The 21,820-nt window shown below is 42.7% G+C and overlaps 1 protein-coding gene across 1 annotated transcript in view; it reads left to right on the top strand.

The window, feature by feature from the left end:
* Window positions 1-21,820, top strand: part of pdcd11 (programmed cell death 11) — a 96,810-nt gene that overhangs the window by 12,379 nt on the left and 62,611 nt on the right. Inside the window, exons 6-16 of the mRNA XM_060898788.1 lie at window positions 866-1,004; window positions 1,108-1,283; window positions 7,957-8,064; window positions 8,199-8,408; window positions 9,852-9,976; window positions 10,398-10,458; window positions 10,545-10,691; window positions 11,015-11,266; window positions 16,261-16,386; window positions 16,547-16,741; window positions 21,109-21,279. Coding sequence (XP_060754771.1) covers window positions 866-1,004; window positions 1,108-1,283; window positions 7,957-8,064; window positions 8,199-8,408; window positions 9,852-9,976; window positions 10,398-10,458; window positions 10,545-10,691; window positions 11,015-11,266; window positions 16,261-16,386; window positions 16,547-16,741; window positions 21,109-21,279 — 1,710 coding nt within the window. The remainder of the gene's footprint in view (window positions 1-865; window positions 1,005-1,107; window positions 1,284-7,956; window positions 8,065-8,198; window positions 8,409-9,851; window positions 9,977-10,397; window positions 10,459-10,544; window positions 10,692-11,014; window positions 11,267-16,260; window positions 16,387-16,546; window positions 16,742-21,108; window positions 21,280-21,820) is intronic.

Below are 21,820 nucleotides of genomic sequence, written 5' to 3'. Positions count from 1 at the left end.
CGAATAATTGTTAAATGTTGTATAACTGATTATTGGTGGATGAATAGATGGATAGAGAATTGGAGATGGCTGCAGTGAGACTGATGGCTAGGAAGGTCTATCTTACCTTGCAAAAGTTTTCAACCCCCTTAAGTCATGAGACTCCTCTAAATTCCAAATGACACTTGAGGTTGTACCAGCTGGTATTTTTCTTGCTAGCCATGCTCATTTTCAAACTCAAAATTCATTATTTGTCAGCGGATCTTTATATATAAACCTGAAAAATGCTGCTTGCATCAGAATAATACTTGGTTGAACCACCTTTGGCTGCAACAGCAGTTGTAAGTCTGTTGGAGTAAGCTTTGCCCACTGTTTGGGAGTGATTTTTCACCCATTCTTCCTGGCAGATTTGCTTTGTTCTTCAGGTTGGTTGGATTTAAAAAAAAATAAATAAATTCTAAACTGCAATTTTCACACACATTCTCAGTAGGGTTCAGATCTGGATGTTGACATGGCCAATAGAGAACCTTCACCATTTTGGTTTTAACCACTCCTGCATTGCTTGGGTCTTGTGTTTGGGACTTTGGTTCTGGTGACATTTTCCCAAACTTTCTGAAGCACAGTGAAGGTCCTTGGAGTTTGCTCCATCCATTCTTTCCTTCCATTTTGATAAGAATCCCAGGGAAATTCACTCTCGGGGTACATGAGGAAGAATGTGTGTGTGTGTGTGTGTGTGTGTGTGTATCACTTGTTATTCGGACAAGTCTAATATATTCGAGGAGAGCGAATACTTTTGCAAGCAACCGTGTGTGTGTATATATGTATAGGAGATGGATTGAGCGATGAATGGACAGAATGATGGCTGGCTTCTTCTGTGTGATCCTAGACTCTGAGTGGTTGTGTGGAGAGCATCGAGGATCACGGTTACCTGATAGACATCGGCGTGAGGGGAACAAAGGCTTTTCTGCCCAGAGAGGAAGCAAAGGATGAAGCCAAGACCTCTAAAAGAAGTAAAACCTTTCAGGGTAACGGCAGCTCAACAGTTAAGATCTTATGATACTCATAAAAGTATAAGCATAATAGATGACGATAACTTGTAGTTTTTTTGGTTTGTTTTTCATTTCACAGATCTGAAAGTGGGTCAGTATGTGACGGCCATGCTGGAGGAGGTGAAGAACGAGGGACGGGTGGTGCGTCTTTCTCTGAACCCTGCGGCTGTTAATCAGGCCTGCGCAGAGACGCATCATGGCTGGACGTTGAGTAACCTCTTACCCGGACTACTGGTCCAGACCTGCATCAAGAAGGTAACATGATAAAATTCAAGTGAAGAGGAATAAACAAAGTGGCAACATTGTTAAGAAGAAACTCCTCCTAAAAAATGTTTTTTACCTGGGATATGTTGGTGAACAGGTCAGCTCCTAACACTAAAACAGATATTTTAAGCCTAGGTCACAACCAGACGTACGATTTTTTTTTGGCCGTGCGATTTTTGGCGTTTCCCAAATCGCTGCGTTTTTTTTTTTTTGTTCGTGGAGAAAGACGCACGTTGGCTGTAAGTTTGTCTTGCAACCTGAAAAAAAACATAAGCGCCCGTAGAGTTTGTTTGACATGACAAAGAACCTCTGCGGCCAGTCTACGGCTTGAAAATCAGCACGTCACACGCGCGCCCTCCGTGCGTTTCTTGCGTTTTTTGCACGTAGACCGGCCGTAGGAGCACGTACGGCTGGTTGTGACCGAGGCTTTATACAATTTATAGTAAAATTAACATTATTACATGCCCAGTCTGAAATCCAGTCCATGTCCATATTATGTTGCACTTGATAATGATGATAAACTGTACACCGATAACCATAAATAAATCGGTCTCCTGCAGTTTATGTGGTTGGTGCTCACACCAGACCGATAACGATACCTATAGCCCAGCCCAGGCCTGGGTTTATCCGTATTGGTGAGATTGCTTCTGGAGGTTTTTTTTTTCCCCCAAGCCTGGACCTGATCCGATGAAACAATCCGGTAATTGTTGACATATGACGTCGTCTGAGCGTGTGCTATTTTTCCTCGGGAATCTCTGCACGTCCTTGTTGCATCATGAAGTCACAGAATACGGATTCACGGAAGATAAAAAAAATATAATACAAAGCATGGATCTTTTATTCAGGGGTATGTGATTTTTCCATGAAATATCAATAGCAAATTAATAAAGTAAACGTGTAAATGCAGGCAAGATATTTTATGAACTTCAGCAGTCCAAACATTTGTTTTAGACTTCTTAATTTTTTTATTTTTTATTTTTTGTATGAAATCGGTAACTAATCTGTAATATACTGAAACGTCAGTGACCAATCCGTAAATTATTAACATCCGGATTAAAATCCATAACCACTCTGTATTTTGTATCCTTTTTTTATTATATTTCCATTATCTGTATTTTATCAACCACTGGAGTATGTCCATTGGTTGGTTTGAAGTCCAAGCTGGACAGTACGACCTGGAATAATGTGCGACTACTTGGAAAAAACTTCCATGACTATTCTGAAGTTGCATGCGTTTATTTCCCTGATACTGCTTTTCCACCAAAACAGTTCCAGGGCTGGTTCGGGGCCAGTGCTGGTTCACAACTCGTTCAGCTTGCGAGCCAGCTGAGAACCAGTTTGCTTTTCCATAGCTTGCGGTGCTAAGGGAAGCCACGTCATTACGTCGCTGTATACGCCAGTTACGTCGTTGTATACGTCATTACATACGTCAGTTACGTCGCTACGTTTGCATAAACCTTGGCGCGAATATCGAAGCAAGAACAAGACAGAAGAAGCAGCAGCAACAACAATAATAACTAGAGTCGACAATTCCCTGGGGGAAATTGTGAGAGTGATGCAGTGCGCGTAGCCACGTCTCTAGGTGAAAGCATGCCAGAGCAGCGGATGTCTGAAAATGTGTGTAGGTTTTCAAAAAATCCCATTTTTCCTAGGAATCGCGCCCCCCAGCGGCCAATTTGCTCCAATTTTTATGTGGGCCTTTCTGGTGGGGTGCCGCATAAAGCCACCAAGTTTCGTTAAGATACGCCAAAGGGCGGCCGGGATATGAGCACACTTCCTGTTGCGCATCTGCGCAGGCAATTTCGATTGGGCGCCGCAGCCAAACGCCTATGAAATTCAAAACACCGGTTAAGTTTCTTGTGCAGCCTAGTCCAAAGTTGCTATGTACCGAGTTTGGGAGAAATTGGTCAAAAATTAAGGGAGGAGAAGCATTTTAATTGATTTTCACAAATCATTATTTGTGAAACGACATGGCTTGTTGGTGTGCGATGTACGGTTATTGAGTTATTCGAAATCAAAATTTGTACGGAAGATGAATAAGTATAATAATAATAATAAGGCCCTGTGATGACCTGGCGACTTGTCCAGGGTGTGCCCCGCCTTTCGCCCGTAGTCAGCTGGGATAGGCTCCAGCTTGCCTGCGACCCTGTAGAAGGATAAAGCGGCTAGAGATAATGAGATGAGAATAATAATAATAAGAAACACATAGAAGAACAGTAGTGATGCCGTGCTTTGCACTGCATCACTAATAATGGATGACTTCGCGTTTGTACAGCTGCTGCTTCTCGTCGCTTAAAAATGGCGATCTTTCGCGGTCTTGTTATTGTTGTTGGTCTTAACAACTCCGCCCCCCCACTGACGTAAGCGGTTCTTTCCTGTGGCCCAGCAGAGAGTTGGTGCTAGCCTGGAACCGTTTTTTCTGGCCCCAGAGCCAGTTCTTTGTCAGTGGAAACAGAAAACCCGGTTCCAAACTAAGCACTGGCCCCAAACCAGCCCTGGAACTGCTTTGGTGGAAAAGGGGCATGAGTGTCAGCACCAAGCGATATTATAGTTGTGGTGTGACTGCTCCAGACTGGAACTAAATTCAGGCAGAGGGATAGTCATAACTGTAGCTGTAGTTATCGGTGTTGTGGGACCAAGCCATAAACACTGGTCATCAAACTTCTTACTTTTTTCATCTTGATTATTGTTTGTCGCAATTAAAAAAAGAAAAAACAGTGTGCACCTTTAAAGTTGTAGGCATGTTGTGTAAATCAGTGCTTCCCAACCGCTGTGCCGCAGCACATTAGTGTGTCGTGAGAGATCATCAGGTGTACCGTGGGACATTATCCAATTTCACTTAATTGTTCTGAAAATTATTTATTTACTGCAAATAATTTGTCTTCGTTCGTCTATGCCAGCGACGTATAGTGACCGGAAGAACAATTAAATACTCTTCCAATAGATGGCAGCAGGTGGCTAATTAACCTGTGTATCTACCTGTTGCCATTCAAACAATAGAATTAAGGCCAATTTATGCTGACAACCCAGTCCTCGCAGATAGCGTCGCAGACAGTGTCTGCGTAGCCCCCCCCACCTTCGCAGACGCTCTGCGCGCACCTCCCAAAAATTGTGACAACCGCAGAAGCCTCGCAGACAGCGTCGCAGACAAGAGGGCTCTGATTGGTCCACTCTACATCCGCTGTACACGCACTTCCGCTTCCCTACTTCCCCGGTTTGGTTTGTTTTCACGACCGGCATTTTTAAAAACACGTGCGAAGATGGAGCAGCACGAAGAGCGGTTGATTGAGGAAGTACGTACATCTATACGACTCCAGTTCTAGTCATTATAAAAAAAAAAGTTCTAGTCATTATCAGTAACCGGAGGATAAACACTCCACTAACCACACCCACCAACTACTCCTAGCGACTTCGCGCCTCCTTGCGTTGTGGCGGTGAATAACATCGCGCACGCCCATTTCTCCCCGCTCAACGATAAATTACAACTGTCTGTGAAAAGCTATCTGCGAAAGCCTTGTCGCAAGAGCATGCAGAGGCCTTAAGTCATGCTTCGGGTGTGGCAGCGGTGATGGTGATAGCAGGGATGAGAGTTTTCCGCTTTTCGGCGGATTTCTGCTTTTTCTGAGTAAAAATCGACCTTTTTATATTATGCCAAATCCGTTGAGATTTTTTCTTCATTTATTGAGGGGGGTTGGGGTATGTTCCTTTGTGATACTCAAGCGTAATTCATTCCTACGACGATGTTACATGTTTTACATTTTCGCCATCTTTAGTCTCGCTAAGTCTCGCGGTAGAATACATGTTATCTACAATGTAATTGGCCAAAACCTCGATGGCGAGAGCATGATAGCCAATCATAACAGTTCTTACAAAAGAGAGGACTGACAAGCTTTTGTCTTTGGCCAAAAAGCTGAAGAAGTCATCGAAGTGATCAAATGAAAATGAGAAGTGACTGTGAACTATAAATAATTGTATAAAGCGTACATAGACATTATCCCATAAACTTAGCATTCGTTTGATTTAATACATTGAACGTGTATATGATAGACAGTCAGCAAATCTGAATTAATGCTGACCGTTTTGAAAACTTAAATATTTCAAAAGACTTTCTGAAGAAATCCTATGCAACTGAGGACATGGGGAGAAAAGGTCAGTCACCCGAAGAAATTTTATGTAATATATGAACATTTTGATAATTAATAGAACTTAAGTTTAATGTGAATTTAGTTTGTCATTTTTGTTGATCATGAATTATAACCATACCCTTGAATGTAGAATGTGATTTTATTTTGAATTCAAACAATACTCCTATTGATTTGAAACATATTTTCATGTAAATATATAAAAAAGACAACATATTTTTTATCTACTACAGCTCAGATTGCAGGAAAAGTGGTTTGTAAGGCCTTATTATTCAAAATTTTCCTGGGGGGTATCCAGGAATATTATATTATATTATATTATATTATATTATATTATATTATATTATATTATATATTATTATATTATATTATATATTATTATATTATATTATATTATATTACAACCCTGATTCCAAAAAAGTTGGGACAAAGTACAAATTGTAAATAAAAACGGAATGCAATAATTTACAAATCTCAAACTGATATTGTATTCACAATGGAACATGGACAACATATCAAATGTCGAAAGTGAGACATTTTGAAATTTCATGCCAAATATTGGCTCATTTGAAATTTCATGACAGCAACACATCTCAAAAAAGTTGGGACAGGGGCAATAAGAGGCTGGAAAAGTTAAAGGAACAAAAAAGGAACAGCTGGAGGACCAACTTGCAACTCATTAGGTCAATTGGCAATAGGTCATTAACATGACTGGGTATAAAAAGAGCATCTTGGAGTGGCAGCGGCTCTCAGAAGTAAAGATGGGAAGAGGATCACCAATCCCCCTAATTCTGCGCCGACAAATAGTGGAGCAATATCAGAAAGGAGTTCGACAGTGTAAAATTGCAAAGAGTTTGAACATATCATCATCTACAGTGCATAATATCATCAAAAGATTCAGAGAATCTGGAAGAATCTCTGTGCGTAAGGGTCAAGGCCGGAAAACCATACTGGGTGCCCGTGATCTTCAGGCCCTTAGACGGCACTGCATCACATACAGGCATGCTTCTGTATTGGAAATCACAAAATGGGCTCAGGAATATTTCCAGAGAACATTATCTGTGAACACAATTCACCGTGCCATCCGCCGTTGCCAGCTAAAACTCTATAGTTCAAAGAAGAAGCCGTATCTAAACATGATCCAGAAGCGCAGACATCTTCTCTGGGTCAAGGCTCATTTAAAATGGACTGTGGCAAAGTGGAAAACTGTTCTGTGGTCAGACGAATCAAAATTTGAAGTTCTTTATGGAAATCAGGGACGCCGTGTCATTCGGACTAAAGAGGAGAAGGACGACCCAAGTTGTTATCAGCGCTCAGTTCAGAAGCCTGCATCTCTGATGGTATGGGGTTGCATTAGTGTGTGTGGCATGGGCAGCTTACACATCTGGAAAGACACAATCAATGCTGAAAGGTATATCCAGGTTCTAGAGCAACATATGCTCCCATCCAGACGACGTCTCTTTCAGGGAAGACCTTGCATTTTCCAACATGACAATGCCAAACCACATACTGCATCAATTACAGCATCATGGCTGCGTAGAAGAAGGGTCCGGGTACTGAACTGGCCAGCCTGCAGTCCAGATCTTTCACCCATAGAAAACATTTGGCGCATCATAAAACGGAAGATACAACAAAAAAGACCTAAGACAGTTGAGCAACTAGAATCCTACATTAGACAAGAATGGGTTAACATTCCTATCCCTAAACTTGAGCAACTTGTCTCCTCAGTCCCCAGACGTTTACAGACTGTTGTAAAGAGAAAAGGGGATGTCTCACAGTGGTAAACATGGCCTTGTCCCAACTTTTTTGAGATGTGTTGTTGTCATGAAATTTAAAATCACCTAATTTTTCTCTTTAAATGATACATTTTCTCAGTTTAAACATTTGATATGTCATCTATGCTCTATTCTGAATAAAATATGGAATTTTGAAACTTCCACATCATTGCATTCCGTTTTTATTTACAATTTGTACTTTGTCCCAACTTTTTTGGAATCGGGGTTGTGTATATATTTTATATAAATTTTATTTTATTTTTTTGGTGGTGTGCCGTGGGATTTTTCAAATGTAAAATATGTGCCGTGGCTCAAGAAAGGTTGGGAAACACTGGTGTAAATCAAATGGTGCTAACCCTCCAAAAATCCATTTTAATTCCAGCTTGTAATGTGACAAAACAGGACAAACACCAAGGGGGATGAATACTTTTGCAAGACACTGTATATTAATAAGCCTTGCTTCCCTATATACAGTCCTGTGTTCTTATTGTCCATTGGCTTACAAGATGCAACTGCAGTAAATAAATGTGAACTGGATTTTCCATTGGGTGAAATTTTTATTTATTTATTTTTTGGCATTTGGTCTGATTGTTTTAGCTGAAAAGGAAGCAGTTTTAGTTTTCAGACGTCTTCCTACCACCATAGCAAGTGGTCAAAAATCTTAACTGCTATAGCCGAACTGTAGATATTACCACCTCTGTGATCGAACTAATCGTGATTTAGTCACCTGCTGCCTTCTTTCCGTAGGTGACGGCTCACGGCTTGATCGTAACGTTCCTCTCTTCTTACACCGGCCTGGTGGACTTCATGCACATCGACCCGGGTAAACTGTCCACTTACAGTGTAGGAGACGAGGTAAGAGTCCACAAATGTCGTCTAATTGGGGGGGGGGGACCAAAACCTATTTTGGTCTACATACATAAGCACACGCTTTTCGGAATATTTTTGGTGAAGTATTTCTTTTATATGAATATTGAAATCCCACTCAGGTGAAAGCTCGTATCCTGTATGTGGACCCGTCCTCTCGTCTGGTGGGTCTGTCCCTGCGCAGCCACCTCCTACAACCAGAGGGTGTCGTGTTGGACGATGTCATAAGTGAGCGAACAGGGGAGGTGCTGAAGGGCTGCAAGATGGTTTCTTTGCACTACAACTCTGGAGCTGTGATGGAGCTGCCAGACGGGACCCCCGCCTTCGTGCACGTGAGTGACGCCAAGCACCGATAACTGTTGTGTCCATGCAAAATGTTGTTTTTAGGGAAAAATGAAATCTAATCACTCCCTCTTTCTTGCTTGAGGACTGATTTGAAGACACAAACATATTTGGGTTTAAGGGTGAGTGAGTGTCGCTCTCAAACTCACACCTTCAAAATCTCAGTTATGTGTTGTACGAGTATGAAATGCTGGATGTGTCAAGCAAACACTGATGGCCTCAGGAGCAGGGGAGAGTATCCAGTCGACCCAAATGGGCCTATTCCGCTACCCTTTTTCAGCTCACTTCAGCCCAACACGGCTGACATTTCGACTACCTCAGAGCAGCACGACTGAGCTCACTTCAGCCTTACTCAGCACCCAAAACTCGCACGGTTTTGGAGTGGGGCTGAAGCGAGCCAAACCAAGCCGAGTGGGGCTAGGGGTGTGAGCAGACACTCCCCTGTGCACTGATTGGTGAGGAGGAGTGTCCTCACATGCCCACACACGCCCTGCGAGCACGCTGGGATCTGTAAACACCGTAAACCCGGAAGAAGAAGAATTACGAGCAACACTAACCAGCAGCAGAATTACCAGCAACACTAACGACTCCATGTCCTCCATGTTTATTGTTTACTATCCGGGTCGTGAGACTACCGCTTAAAAGGTCACTGATGTCACTGTTTGCACCGCCTAACGACATCACGTGACGTCCACCCACTTTCGCTAACTCCACCCAATGTGTCCACCCACTTCCAGCCAGCACGGTTCAGCGCGGTTGTAGTCAAAATGCAACTCCAACAGCCCCGCTCAGCTCGACTCAGCCCAACTCAGCCGCGTTGGTAGTGGAAAAGCCCCTAAATAGGCCTGATTCAAACCAGAACTAGCTGGAACAATTCACGGGACAAGATCTGAAGTGAGGCAGGTGCAGTGATTTTATAGATTAATTTATAAACATTATCAACAGTAAAGTGTCAGTGAATTGGACCGATATGATAGACATTGTGAGATTATCCCCACCCCCCACCCCCGTCTCATTCAATGTCTCGTCCCATTGCTGTAATAAAACAAGACGCTGTTTTTTGTTTTGTTTTTTTCCCCCCTGTGCTTTCTGGTTCTCTGTGTAAGGTCTCTCTCTCTCCTTTTTTTTTTTTTGGGGGGGGGGGGGGAGTTAAACAGGTCTATAAAACACCATAACTGAAGCCTGACATAACAAATCAAAAACAGACTTTATGCTCAATAATAGCTCATGACATGAAGGAATAAATAAATTTGACTCAAGTACATTTTTGCTGATTTGGAATGATCCAGTGTTGAGAAAAGATAAAAAATGATCACAAGCGTTTCCCAAACATTTGCATTCCATAGCAAGCCAGAAGGAATACACGTACGAATGTAAGCTAATGTGTGGAAATGTATGCATATGTAATGTTTCGTATTTGTGTGGTCTTTCAGAGATCCCATTTGAAAGTCTCCGAGGGGGAGTTTAACCCGAACCGACTCCTTGCTGAACCGGAACACACACTGAGAATTATAGACTACAGCCCAATGGAGCAGGTCCACATGGCCACGATGAACAAGTGAGTGCGCGTGCGTGTCCCAGTGTGTGTGCGTGCGTGCGCATATCCCCATATGTGTCCGCGTGCGTGTCCTAGTGTGTGTATATCCCCATGTGTGTGCGTGTCCACGTGCATGTCCCAGTGTATGTGCGCATGTCCCCGTGTGTGTCCACATGCATGCCTGCGTGCGCGTCCCTGTGTGTGTGTGTGTGCGTGCATATCCTAGTGTGCGTGTGTGCATCCCTGTGTGTATCCCTGTGTGTGCGCGCGCATTCCTGTGTGTCCCTGTGTGTGTGTGAGAGATGTAAGAGTGCACAATTCAGTGCATTGTTCCATAAATGCATTAACAGATGGGTTAATGACAACTGGACTTTGTGAATATACAAAAGCATTAGCTCTTTATTTATATTTTAAAATTTTCAACCCTTTCCTTGTCTTAAAGGAACCTGATCGAAGCGCGCTTCTTCACCTATCAAGATATTAAACCAGGGCAGATAGTTGAGGTGAGGAAACCTAAACCTGCTGCATGTTATTACTTTCCCTCCATTTTAAACGGGATAACTACATGTTCTTACACGTGTGTTTCCAGGCCACGGTGCAGAGCCTGGAGAAGTACGGCTTGCAGGTCAAAATCACAGACCACATTAAAGGCTTCGTTCCCAGAATTCACCTGGCGGACATCGTTCTCAAAAACCCTGAGAAAAAGTACAGGGAAGGCATGAGGATCAAATGTAAAGTGAGTTACTCTCTATAGGTTTATATTAATGTTCTCGTTCTGATGCGATGTTTACGTACGAACAGCTCATTCACAGGGATGTGTGTGTGACAGATGCTTCATGGGTTCTAAAATTAATATTAAATGGATATAAAAAAAAAAAGGCCAAACCACTAAATTTACAATTTTCAATCTCCAACCTTCTGCTTACTGAAATTTAATTCTTACTAAGTATCAGTGTTCAGCATGACTGAGTAATCTGTATTGATGTAACTTTTCTTTTGCTGATTTCTTGGAAATGAAAAACGTGTAAAAACCTTAACATGGCTCTGGTTTGTCTCCAGGTTTTATCAGTGGACTACCAAAATAAGAAGATCATTCTGAGTAGGAAAAAGACTCTGATGGAGACGACACTCCCTCTTTTCCTGTCATACGCGGACGCCTGCGTGGGTCTCGTCTCCCACGGCTTCATCGTCTGCATCAAGGATTTTGGCTGCATCGTAAGATTTTACGGTGACGTTAAGGGCCTGGTGCCGATGTCTGAGCTGACCTTGGAGCCCACCAACAACCCACAGGGTCTTTTTTACGTGGGACAGGTTAGAAAACGGCTTTTATTGGGCTATTTCTTTCCTGCTAAACATAGACCTGATATAGTCTTGGGCTAATCTGTGCTGCTGATCTGATCTGGTCATCTTCATGCAAGAATGTAGCAATCCCAGGCTGTGTTTTTAACAGAAGTTTTGTTAGATTAGCCTAGTGAGGGCTGAGGGTTCGAGTGAACTGGTGTTTAAGTTGTAGGTGGTTACAGAAGTGCCAGGATCCTCTAGTTCCAACCAGATCTGACTTCTAGAGCAATACTTTCTGAGCAGGCATTGCAATCTGAAGCAAATAATATTACCAAAAGTGTGTGGACACACATTCTTATTGAGTTCTGGTGTTTCAGTCACACCCATTGCATAAAACGCACATAGCCATGCAATCCTGAGTGTCTAGGAGAAACAACTTACCCATGGCACAGTAGACCACACAGACACTCAGTGCAGGGCCACTGAAGTCCGTAGCACATCCAAATGACCTGCCCTCTGTTGCATCACCCATGATGGTTCCAAACTGCCTCTAGAAGCAACATCCGCACAAGAACTTCATGAAAATGGGTTTTCATGGTCAAGCAGCTGCACACAAAGCTAAGATCACTACGCAATGCCAAATGTGGCTGGAGTGGTGTAAAGCACACTGTTACTGGACTCTGGAGCAGTGGAAATGTGTTGGAGTGGTGACTCATGCTCCACTTCCTGGCAGTCTCATGGATGAATGGGGCTGGAGACTCCATATCAACGCCCATGGTTTTTGAAATTCAATGTCCAGCAAGCTCCTGCAGGTGTGGTGGTCAGGTGTCCACATACTTTTGACCGCAAGCAAGCTGGTAATGGAATGATGGCAAATTACAAATTTATTTAATTTTTGTTTACCATACTTTCAAAGCAGCATGATAAAATATTGTTCAAAACAAATTGGTGTTAAAACCCCCAGAACACTATGACCCCAAAACCCTCAGGAAAACACTGATCCGAACAAACCTCCGAAGGACACTGTGAACTCAACAGAACACTAACCCCAATAAAACGCCATGACCCCAACAGACCATTGTGATCCCAAAAGACCCCAACCGAACACTGTTCAATTCACACTGTTTGGTTGGGGTCTGTTATGGTCAGTGTTCAGTTGGTGTCTGTAACCTCAGCTGAACACCGTGATCCCAGCACAACACTGTGACCCCAACTTAGCCCAACAGAATATTTTGACCCCCAGCATACCTCGACAGAACGCTGTGACCCCAACAGACCGCAACTGAACACTGCTGGGGTCACACTGTTCGGTTGGGCTCTGTTGGGGTCACACTGTTTGGTTGGGGTCTGTTGTGGTCACAGTGTTCAGTTGGTGTCTGTAACCCCAGCTGAACACCGTGATCCCAGCAGAACACTGTGACCCCGACTTGGCCCAACAGGATATTTTGACCCCCAGCATACCTCAACAGAACGCTGTGACCCCAACTGAACACGGTTGGGGTCACACCGTTTGTTTGGGGTCTGTTGGGGTCACAGTGTTCAGTCAGGGTCTGTAACCCCAACTGAACACCATGACCCCAGCAGAACACTGTGACCCCAATTTGGCCCAACAGAATATTTTGACCCCCAACAGACCGCAACTGAACACTGTTGGGGTCACACTGTTTGGTTGGGGTCAGTGTTCGGTTGGGGTCTGTAACCCCAACTGAACACTGTGATCCCAGCTGAACACTGTGACCCCAACTTAGCCCAACAGAATATTTTGACCCCCAGCATACCTTGACAGAACGCTGTGACCCCAACAGACTGCAACTGAACACTGCTGGGGTCACACCGTTTGGTTGGGGTCACAGTGTTCATTTGGGGTCTGTGACCCCAGCAGAACACTGTGACCCCAACAAAATATTTTGACCCCCAACATATCTCAACAGAATACTGTAACGCTAACAGAACCCAAACAAACACTGTTGGGGTCACAGTGTTTGGTTGGGTTCTGTTGGTATAACAGTGTTTGGTTGGGGTCTGTGACCCCCAACTTACCCCAGCAGAATATTTTGACTCCAGCATACCTCAACAGAACACTGTGACTCCAACAGACCTCATTAGAACGCTATGATTTAAAAAAAAAAAAAAAATTTGTGATTTCTACATCCGTCATACAGTTTTTTTTTTTTTTTTTTTTTTTTTTTTAGTTTGTTTAATTCTGTGCAGTGTGAAACCAAACAGCAAAAGTCTCAAAAATCTTTCTCTTTGATTCACACTTGGTAAATGAACTAACACTGTAAGTGTGAAGATGTCTTCAGTTAGTCATTTATCTTCTACATATGAAGAGCCTTGTGTTTGGGGTGGGGAAAGAGATCATAATCTGAGGCATGATAAGAATACGACACTTGTTGGTACCTGACCCAAAATCCTAGTATTGTGACAAACCTGCAAGTGAAACAAACTTCCAGGTCATGAAGGGAAGTTAAGAAAATGGCCCAAGAGCATTAGCTCAAAATTGAGTCCAACCCGGAACAAATTAGTAACAAGCTGAATTTTTCAGAATATGTTCAGAATACCCTTAGGAATAACATACTAAAAGTCCCCGGGAATCCACCTTGTGCTCTCTGAGAAATTCAAGATGGCGTCCAAAATGGCCGCCGATTGGAGATTTTTCAATATCTCAGGGATAAAACATAATATAAATGCAATTAAAATGTTAAATTATATGTTCTCTCATACAAGCAATGCAAATTCACCATTGTCACACTGTTAAAATTAAAATTAACCAAGATTACAATGTGGAAATTACATGGAATTTGATGGTTGACATGATTGACAGATTAGCTTACCGTATTGGCTCGAATATAAGACGGTGTTTTTGTTGTAAAAAATAGCTCTTAAAAAGGGGGGTCGTCTTAAATTCGCGGACTAGACAAAATGCCGCCAAAAACGAAAGTGAGGACAGTGAGAGTGAGCAAAGTGAGGCTGAGGATCTCTGTGCTGAGTAGCTGTAATTTAGCAAACTACCTTTTCCATAGTTTCAGTTGTTTATTATTGTAAACCTTAATGTATTGTTTAATGCATTGTTTAAAGCATTTGCACTGTTCTGCAAATTTATTCCATATACCCGTAGGCTATGGGAAGTTAATGCATTGACATTCTGAAGTTTATGAACTTTCAATGTAAACCTGACAAATTTGTTGAATTAATGCAATTTAAATGTTTTAATTTGGCTTGTCTAGTAGCCTGCAGTTTAGCCTCTTTTTTTACTTCTATGAAAAGTGTTCACGGAAATGAGACTGAAATGACCTCTATTTAAATGTGAAAAACAAAAGCCTCTAATTTTAAACAGAATTTTGAAATAAATAAGCTTTATATGAACGAACATTTGGTCTTCAAAAAACTTTTTCCCCAAAGATGAACTTGGAAAAGGGGGGGTCGTCTTACATTCAGGGTCGTCTTATATTCGGGCCAATACGGTAGTAGGCTACCTACATACATGAACATAATGTAAGACAACAATTAGACATCAATTTCCTTAATATTTAGTGCATCTTTAAGCTTTGATAAAATATTAAAGGGAAATTAAATTTGAGAACTCTATCTTCTAAAACTACAATGGCAAGCTGTTTCAGTCCACTTCAACATTCCGGCGACTTTCATGACAAAAAGGTCTGCCTCAATAAAAGCTCTTGCTTATAAACAATGAGTAGACTTAAACACTTCTCAGTGCCTCAGTTGTAATGCTTGGACCTTTGTTGTACCATCAATGAAGTAGGGAATTTATTCAAGCTTGTTTAAGGGTGGAAAAAAATTAATCTTTGAGTTTCTAGCGCCAGTCTTTACTACTAGCAATGCCAGTGTGTTCGGACAAAAAATGACTAAACTCAGCATGACCTTTTAAAAATGACTGAACTCAGCATGACCTTTTAACATGCCATTTTTCATTTTACACCACCAATTTACTTTAATTAATATTAATGAAAATAAGTGCTCCAACCCCTAGTAATTGTGTTTGTTGTTTTGTGAACAGAATAGGATGATACGGAGTGAACGAGTAACCAATGGATCCACACTGTATAATCGGTAGTGTACGTTAAATAGCACATGTATAGATTTACAATTATAAGTCTGTAATTATTAGTCCTAAACATTAAGAACTGAAGCCATTTCAAAAACATATATGAGATATCTTCATGATACCATAACAATTATTTTGTCATAACAGTCATTGTTATTTCTTCTTGGATGTGAATTTATGGGCCAGGGCGTTTCAAGATTGATACTTGATTCAAGGATCGGACTGGATGAAACCTACACACATTCATAGTACTGTGCGCATTCATAAATGTGAACTGGTGAAGTGCCAAAAATATGACAATCTAACCAGACATGGCAAGCGAACACATTATACACAAATATACTGTTATGATAATGTGTACATTGTTATTATATAATGTTAATACACAATGTAATTAATACACACATGTTGGAATTTACTCTCCTACCCTACAAAACATATATTCTGACCTTTTAATTGCATTAATATTTTGTTTTGGGCCTGAGATATGGGCAGATCTCCATTTGGTGGCCATTTTGGACGCCATCTTGAATTTCTCAGAGAGCACAAGGGGGATTTCCGGGGACTTTTAGTATGTTATTCCTGAAGGTATTCTGAACATATTCTGAAATTTTCAGCTTGTTACTAATTTGTTCCGGGTATAACCCTATTACTCCTGGGCTAAAAGTGTTAAAAAGAGTAGTGGAACATTTGGTTTGCCATAAAACTGTCTCTGCCTGTGTGTGCTTCATGTTCATATCCGAGAACCTCCCCAAAAACTGAGGAATTAAACTTATTTGACAGTTATTTAGTGTGACTTTATTGGATGCACGTTTAATTGTTAAAAATAAACAAAGTCTAAGGCCTTGATGGGAATCATTATCTCATTGTCGGTTTCGATCATGTTGGCCATTTTACATGTGAATAACGTTCATTTCTCTCTGACCTACAGCAATTTTTTTTTTGTATGACTAAACAGGTGATTCAAGCCAAAGTGCTTAAGTGTGATGTTGAAAATGAGAAACTGCTCCTGTCCTTTAAAGCGGTGACTCAGAATGACCTCGAGAAGATCCGAAGTATGAAGTTCGACTTGGAAGTCGGAAAGGTCGAGTATCATTGAATGTTCTTTTTGTTTTTATTAAGGATGAGTTTACTAGTCCTTATGCATTTTACACAGTTAAACCTGGTCCACGTTTCATAATGTTATTATAGTTGGCAATACTTAGCACGATTTTTTAAAAAACGTACATGTAATCTTTCTTCAGAAAGTGGAAGTGGCTGTACGCAAGAAATGCCAGACTGCCCTTGAAGTGTCTATTCTCCCAGAAGAGATACCTGCTCTACTTCCCACAGTGCACCTCTCTGACCATGTGACCAACTGCCCTCTGCTGTGGGTGGGGCTACAGGAAGGAGACACCATTTCCAATGTTGTGTGTCTGAGCAAAAACAAGCAAAGCATCGTATCCTCTTGGGCTCATTTGCTATTTTTCCCCCCAGTAGCACTGTTTAATGCAGCTGTGGGTTCAAGAACGTCTGAAAAGTATGGTTCCTTTATCTGGTCAGTTTTTGAAATCTGAATATCATATATCCTATAATCCCATGTATCATACGGTTTGTAAATAATGGTAGAAAACACCAAGGACCCAGGGAGTAGTTTGTGGCGTTATCTATAGTTTCCCCAGTGACACCTGATTTCATTTATAAGGTATCCTTGGCAGTGACTGTTGTTGGTAAATCATTTCTAAACCATTTGCCTGATAAAAAGCAGCGAGGAATCCAGGCGTTCTATTTGGGATTCACCAATGTCTTCACCGGTTTTTGTTGGTTGAAGCGAAATCCCAATCCAAAAGCTACACTACTTTTCACGATGCTTTGCAATTTTTGGTTATGGATGAAAATGAGGCGTTTTGATGGCAATACACAGGCGAGCTAAAAGTTGTGGTCACACGGCAGGCGAACGCTTGACTGTCACGCCTTCGCACGCTCACAGGACCCAGTCGTTATGGGAAACGCCTGATGCTGCTCTGAGCGCAATCAGCACGCACATAAAAGGACACAGAGGCTTTGTGAAGTATTATCATTATCACGGTCACGTTTGTTTCGAGCCATGTTCATGACTCTGCTTTCAGTTTTGTTTTTGTAAATATCACGCCTGCTAATAAACACTCTTCCTGCACTAGTGCCGCTTTTCCACTACCAACGCGGCTGAGTTGGGCTGAGCCGTGCCGTGCTGAGTTGGGCTGAGTCCAGCTGAGTGGGGCTGTTGGGGTTGCATTTCGACTACAACCGCGCTGAACCGTGCTGGCTGGAAGTGGGTGGACACATTGGGTGGAGTTAGCGAAAGTGGGTGGACGTCACATGATGTCGTTAGGCGGCGCAAACAGTGACATCAGCGACCTTTTAAGCGGTAGTCTCATGACCCGGATAGTAAACAATAAACATGGAGGACATGGAGTCGTTAGTGTTGCTGGTCTTGGTGCTGTGGCTTGTTGTCACCGACAACGCCAACAGATACTGGCAAGAGCGTATAGATGAGGCGAGGCGCATAAGGCTTCAGAAATTCTCGTAATTCGTAATTCTTCTTCTTCCGGGTTTACGGTGTTTACAGATCACAGCATGCTCGCAGGGCGTGTGAGGACACTCCTCCTCACCAATCAGTGCACAGGGGAGTGTCTGCTCACGCCCCTAGCCCCACTCGGCTCGGTTTGGCTCGCTTCAGCCCCACTCCAAAACCATGCGAGTTTTGGGTGCTAAGCAGGGCTGAAGCGAGCTGAGTCGTGCTGCTCTGAGGTAGTCGAAACGCGAGCCGTGTCGGGCTGAAGTGAGCTGAAAAAGGGTAGTGGAAAAGGGCCATTAGAGCCGTCTACTGACGCATACCCGACTGAATACTTCACAAAGTCTCTGTGAAAACAGCGTCCTTATATGCACGTGCTGATTGCACTCAAATCAGCATCAGGTGTTTCCCATAACGACCGAGTCCCAAATGCACGCGCAACGCGCTCCGGAGGATCCCTGAATGTAAATGCACTTTCAGTCTTGGCGAAGGTTAGGCTATGCCGAGCCGCTGTGTTCATGAAGCTCCCTTGAGCATCACGGACAGATGCATCTCAAGAGGCTCGATGAAGGTTCCCTGAGCTTCAGGAAGTATTCCCAAACCCGTCTGCGAGTATTCGCCGCTTGGTTTGCCAATGAAACCACCACCACCAAATTTCAGTACATGCATTTGAAATTTTTTGCGACGTTTTTGGCCGCTCACGGGACGGAGACGCACCAAAAAACAACCCGTGAAGCTTGGAGAACGTCCGCCGTGTGTTGCACGATTGGTGGCGATGCTATCAAATTTTCATTGCGGAGTATTCACAAAACCATTGCGAGCTGTAGTGTGACCAGGGCCTTAGTAAGGGTAGTATCTCACTGGGCTGAGACAAGTTGGAGACACAATTGCGATAAAATATGCGAATTAGCGACAGTTTTCCCTTGGAATCGCACCGAATTGATATTCGTATATTTTATCGCAATTGTTGTGTCTCCAACTAGTCGCAGGCTGTCACAGCCCAGTGAGATACACTCGCACTTCCTGTCTCACGGAAACTGACATGAGAAGGGCTCGTGACCGCTTTGCGACACCAGCGACGCATTTGCGGCTATTTTGAGAGAAATTTTGTCGCACGAATTTTTTGAACATGTTCAAAATTTCAGCGACGAAGGAGTGACACTTTGCGACTCATGCGAGGAAATTTGAGAAGCCCCGCGAATGTTTCAAGACACTTTTGAAACTCTCTCACGAATGACGTTCGTAGTTTGTTGCAAGCTGTTGCAGCCCAGTGAGATACTGGCTTAACATTTTGGAAGGAGAAAAAAAGTCTTTATACTGGAGATGAGACAGAAAAAGGGTAATTTCATCTCTGTAAAGAGCCACAATTTACTCATGGGGTACTATTTCAGCATACTCTTCAGTATTTGGATGTTTCTCATAAAGCGTGTGCAGCGTTGAAATAATGATAGCCTTTTTTGTGTGATTCCTAAAATAAATCCATAGAAATGCGTAATTTAGTGGAACCAAATTTCAGACACAAAATCCACCCGACAGATTTCCACTTTGCTGGCGTTCCAAAACTGCCTTGCTTCTCATTTTTTGATGACTCTATCATTTGATTCGCGACAGCATCTTTCAGTTTGAGATCGTTTTTGCTGCCTGATGCTGCTTTCTGGTGTCCGAGGAGTATGTGTTTCATTTTTTTTGAACATGAATCTGTCTTATCCTGCTAAATATCCATTTTATCAATCCATGCATCCATCCAAGCTTCATGTCCGCCTCGTTGGAAAGCCCTAAACCCTCTACTGGAGTGAGGCAGGGTTGGAAGTAGTGCATCTTGGGTGGTGTTATGAAAAATGTTCACAATTTAATCTCATCTCATTATCTCTAGCCGCTTTATCCTTCTACAGGGTCGCAGGCAAGCTGGAGCCTATCCCAGCTGACTACGGGCGAAAGGCGGGGTACACCCTGGACAAGTCGCCAGGTCATCACAGGGCTGACACATAGACACAGACAACCATTCACACTCACATTCACACCTACGCTCAATTTAGAGTCACCAGTTAACCTAACCTGCATGTCTTTGGACTGTGGGGGAAACCGGAGCACCCGGAGGAAACCCACGGGGAGAACATGCAAACTCCGCACAGAAAGGCCCTCGCCGGCCACGGGGCTCGAACCCAGACCTTCTTGCTGTGAGGCGACAGTGCTAACCACTACACCACCGTGCCGCCCGTTCACAATTTAATGTGCCGTAAAATTAAAAGTAGACTGCCTTTCAGATTTTTCAAGTTTAGGTCATAAAAAGAATTTTCCCAGACACCCAATTATTTTTGTTTGGTGGACCAAAAGCTACTGAATTTGAATCACAGACTTCCAAGTTATTATTATTATTATTATTATTTAAATAGAACAATTAATGAGTTTAGGGCCACGTGACCCTAAATTCTCTGCTATTTTTTCTTGCTTCACCATGACCCAATACAAGATACTACATCATGCATCACGTGGTGGGCTTTCCCCGTTCGCGCAAGGCATTATGGGATACAAATTTGAAACAGAAGAGAAAAATGGATGACGTGAGTGTGCGAATGAAACGTGAAAGACCGACTACAGTAACAGAAAGTGAGAAGAAAAGGCGTTATGTTGTATCCGAAGGAAAGAAAATGCAGCACCGAACTAATAAATATCGGCGGTCAGCGAGCACCTCGGTGTGATCAGCTGTTCGTTTAGCGACAGAATGATGGAACGGTCAGTGCAGGGTCAAGCCAAACCTGTAGATGGCAGTAATGCAACACTGGATACCAGCTGCCGTAAAACCCAAAAGATGAAGGTAAACCTGCGCACACGGACTTCGTCTGTCTGCTTGACTGCGCAAAGCGAGTGATTTTCATGCACATTATTTGCAAGGCAATCCCTTCAAATTAAGTAACTTCCCAGCTACAGAATGATTTTTTTTCCTACATATTACAGAAATAAACGTGTATATATCACAATGACCAAATTTCAGAGGGAACTAAATTTCACTGATTTTATGAAATCGAAAGGCCGTCTAGTTTTAAGACAGTTATCCACTTTGACGAGATGCCCTCAAACACACATGCGCACACTTTTTTGCCATTGTTTTTAATGCCTGACACAGCTCATGTCACATGACCACACGTGACTTTAGCCTAGTTTCTCAGAAGATACACTAGGAAAGGTAAATCCAATGGTTATTGATTTCCAGTGGAAGAGAAAGTGGAAGAGCTCTTCCAGTAATCCCTTTATTTCTTAACCGAACCACCTCAGACTGTCAGTAAGAAGCCGTCACTGGTTGCAGCTCTCGAGGCAGAAAACTTGGTTACATCTTTCTCGGAGCTGCAGGTGGGGATGGTGATGGTGGGCTGGGTGAAGAGCGTCATGCCCTACGGCATCTTTGTCAGCTTCCCTCACGGCTTGTTCGGCCTTGCACCCAAAGCTGTGAGTCAGTGCTTGTGAATTTATTTATTTATTTATTTATTTATTTATTTATTTTCGCCAATGAAGCATTACTTTTATTCCGTCAGTTATTTAAAGCTGATGCATTATTTGCTGTTACCAATAAGTCAACACATGGACAAATACCAGAACTCATACAATTAAAATAGAAGGTTAAATTGAACCTTGAAGCAGAACCACGTAGAGCAGGGGTTCTCAACCTTTTGCAACCTGGGCCCCACCAAAGCTGGTTCATTGCAGTTGGGGGCCCCTCTTCTCGCCCCGCCCCCATCCCCCCCCCGCCCCCATCCCCCCCAAACACACTCACCCGCAGTGACGCCACCCGACCTACAGCACCTTATATCGACCGATAGATAGATAGATAGATGGCCCTGGGCTAGGTTATTATTATTATTATTATTATTAGTAGTAGTAGTAGTAGTAGTAGCAGTAGTAGCATTATCCATAGTAGACTAGCAGTAAGAAAACAACAAAAACAACAAATTATTTGGGTAGAGCTGAAATGGGGAAAGCAAAAATACAG

Source organism: Neoarius graeffei, chromosome 18 (assembly GCF_027579695.1).
Source record: "Neoarius graeffei isolate fNeoGra1 chromosome 18, fNeoGra1.pri, whole genome shotgun sequence".
Classification (NCBI taxonomy): domain Eukaryota; kingdom Metazoa; phylum Chordata; class Actinopteri; order Siluriformes; family Ariidae; genus Neoarius; species Neoarius graeffei.
The sequence above is the reverse complement of the archived record's forward strand: the minus strand, read 5'-3'. Positions and strand labels throughout refer to the sequence as shown.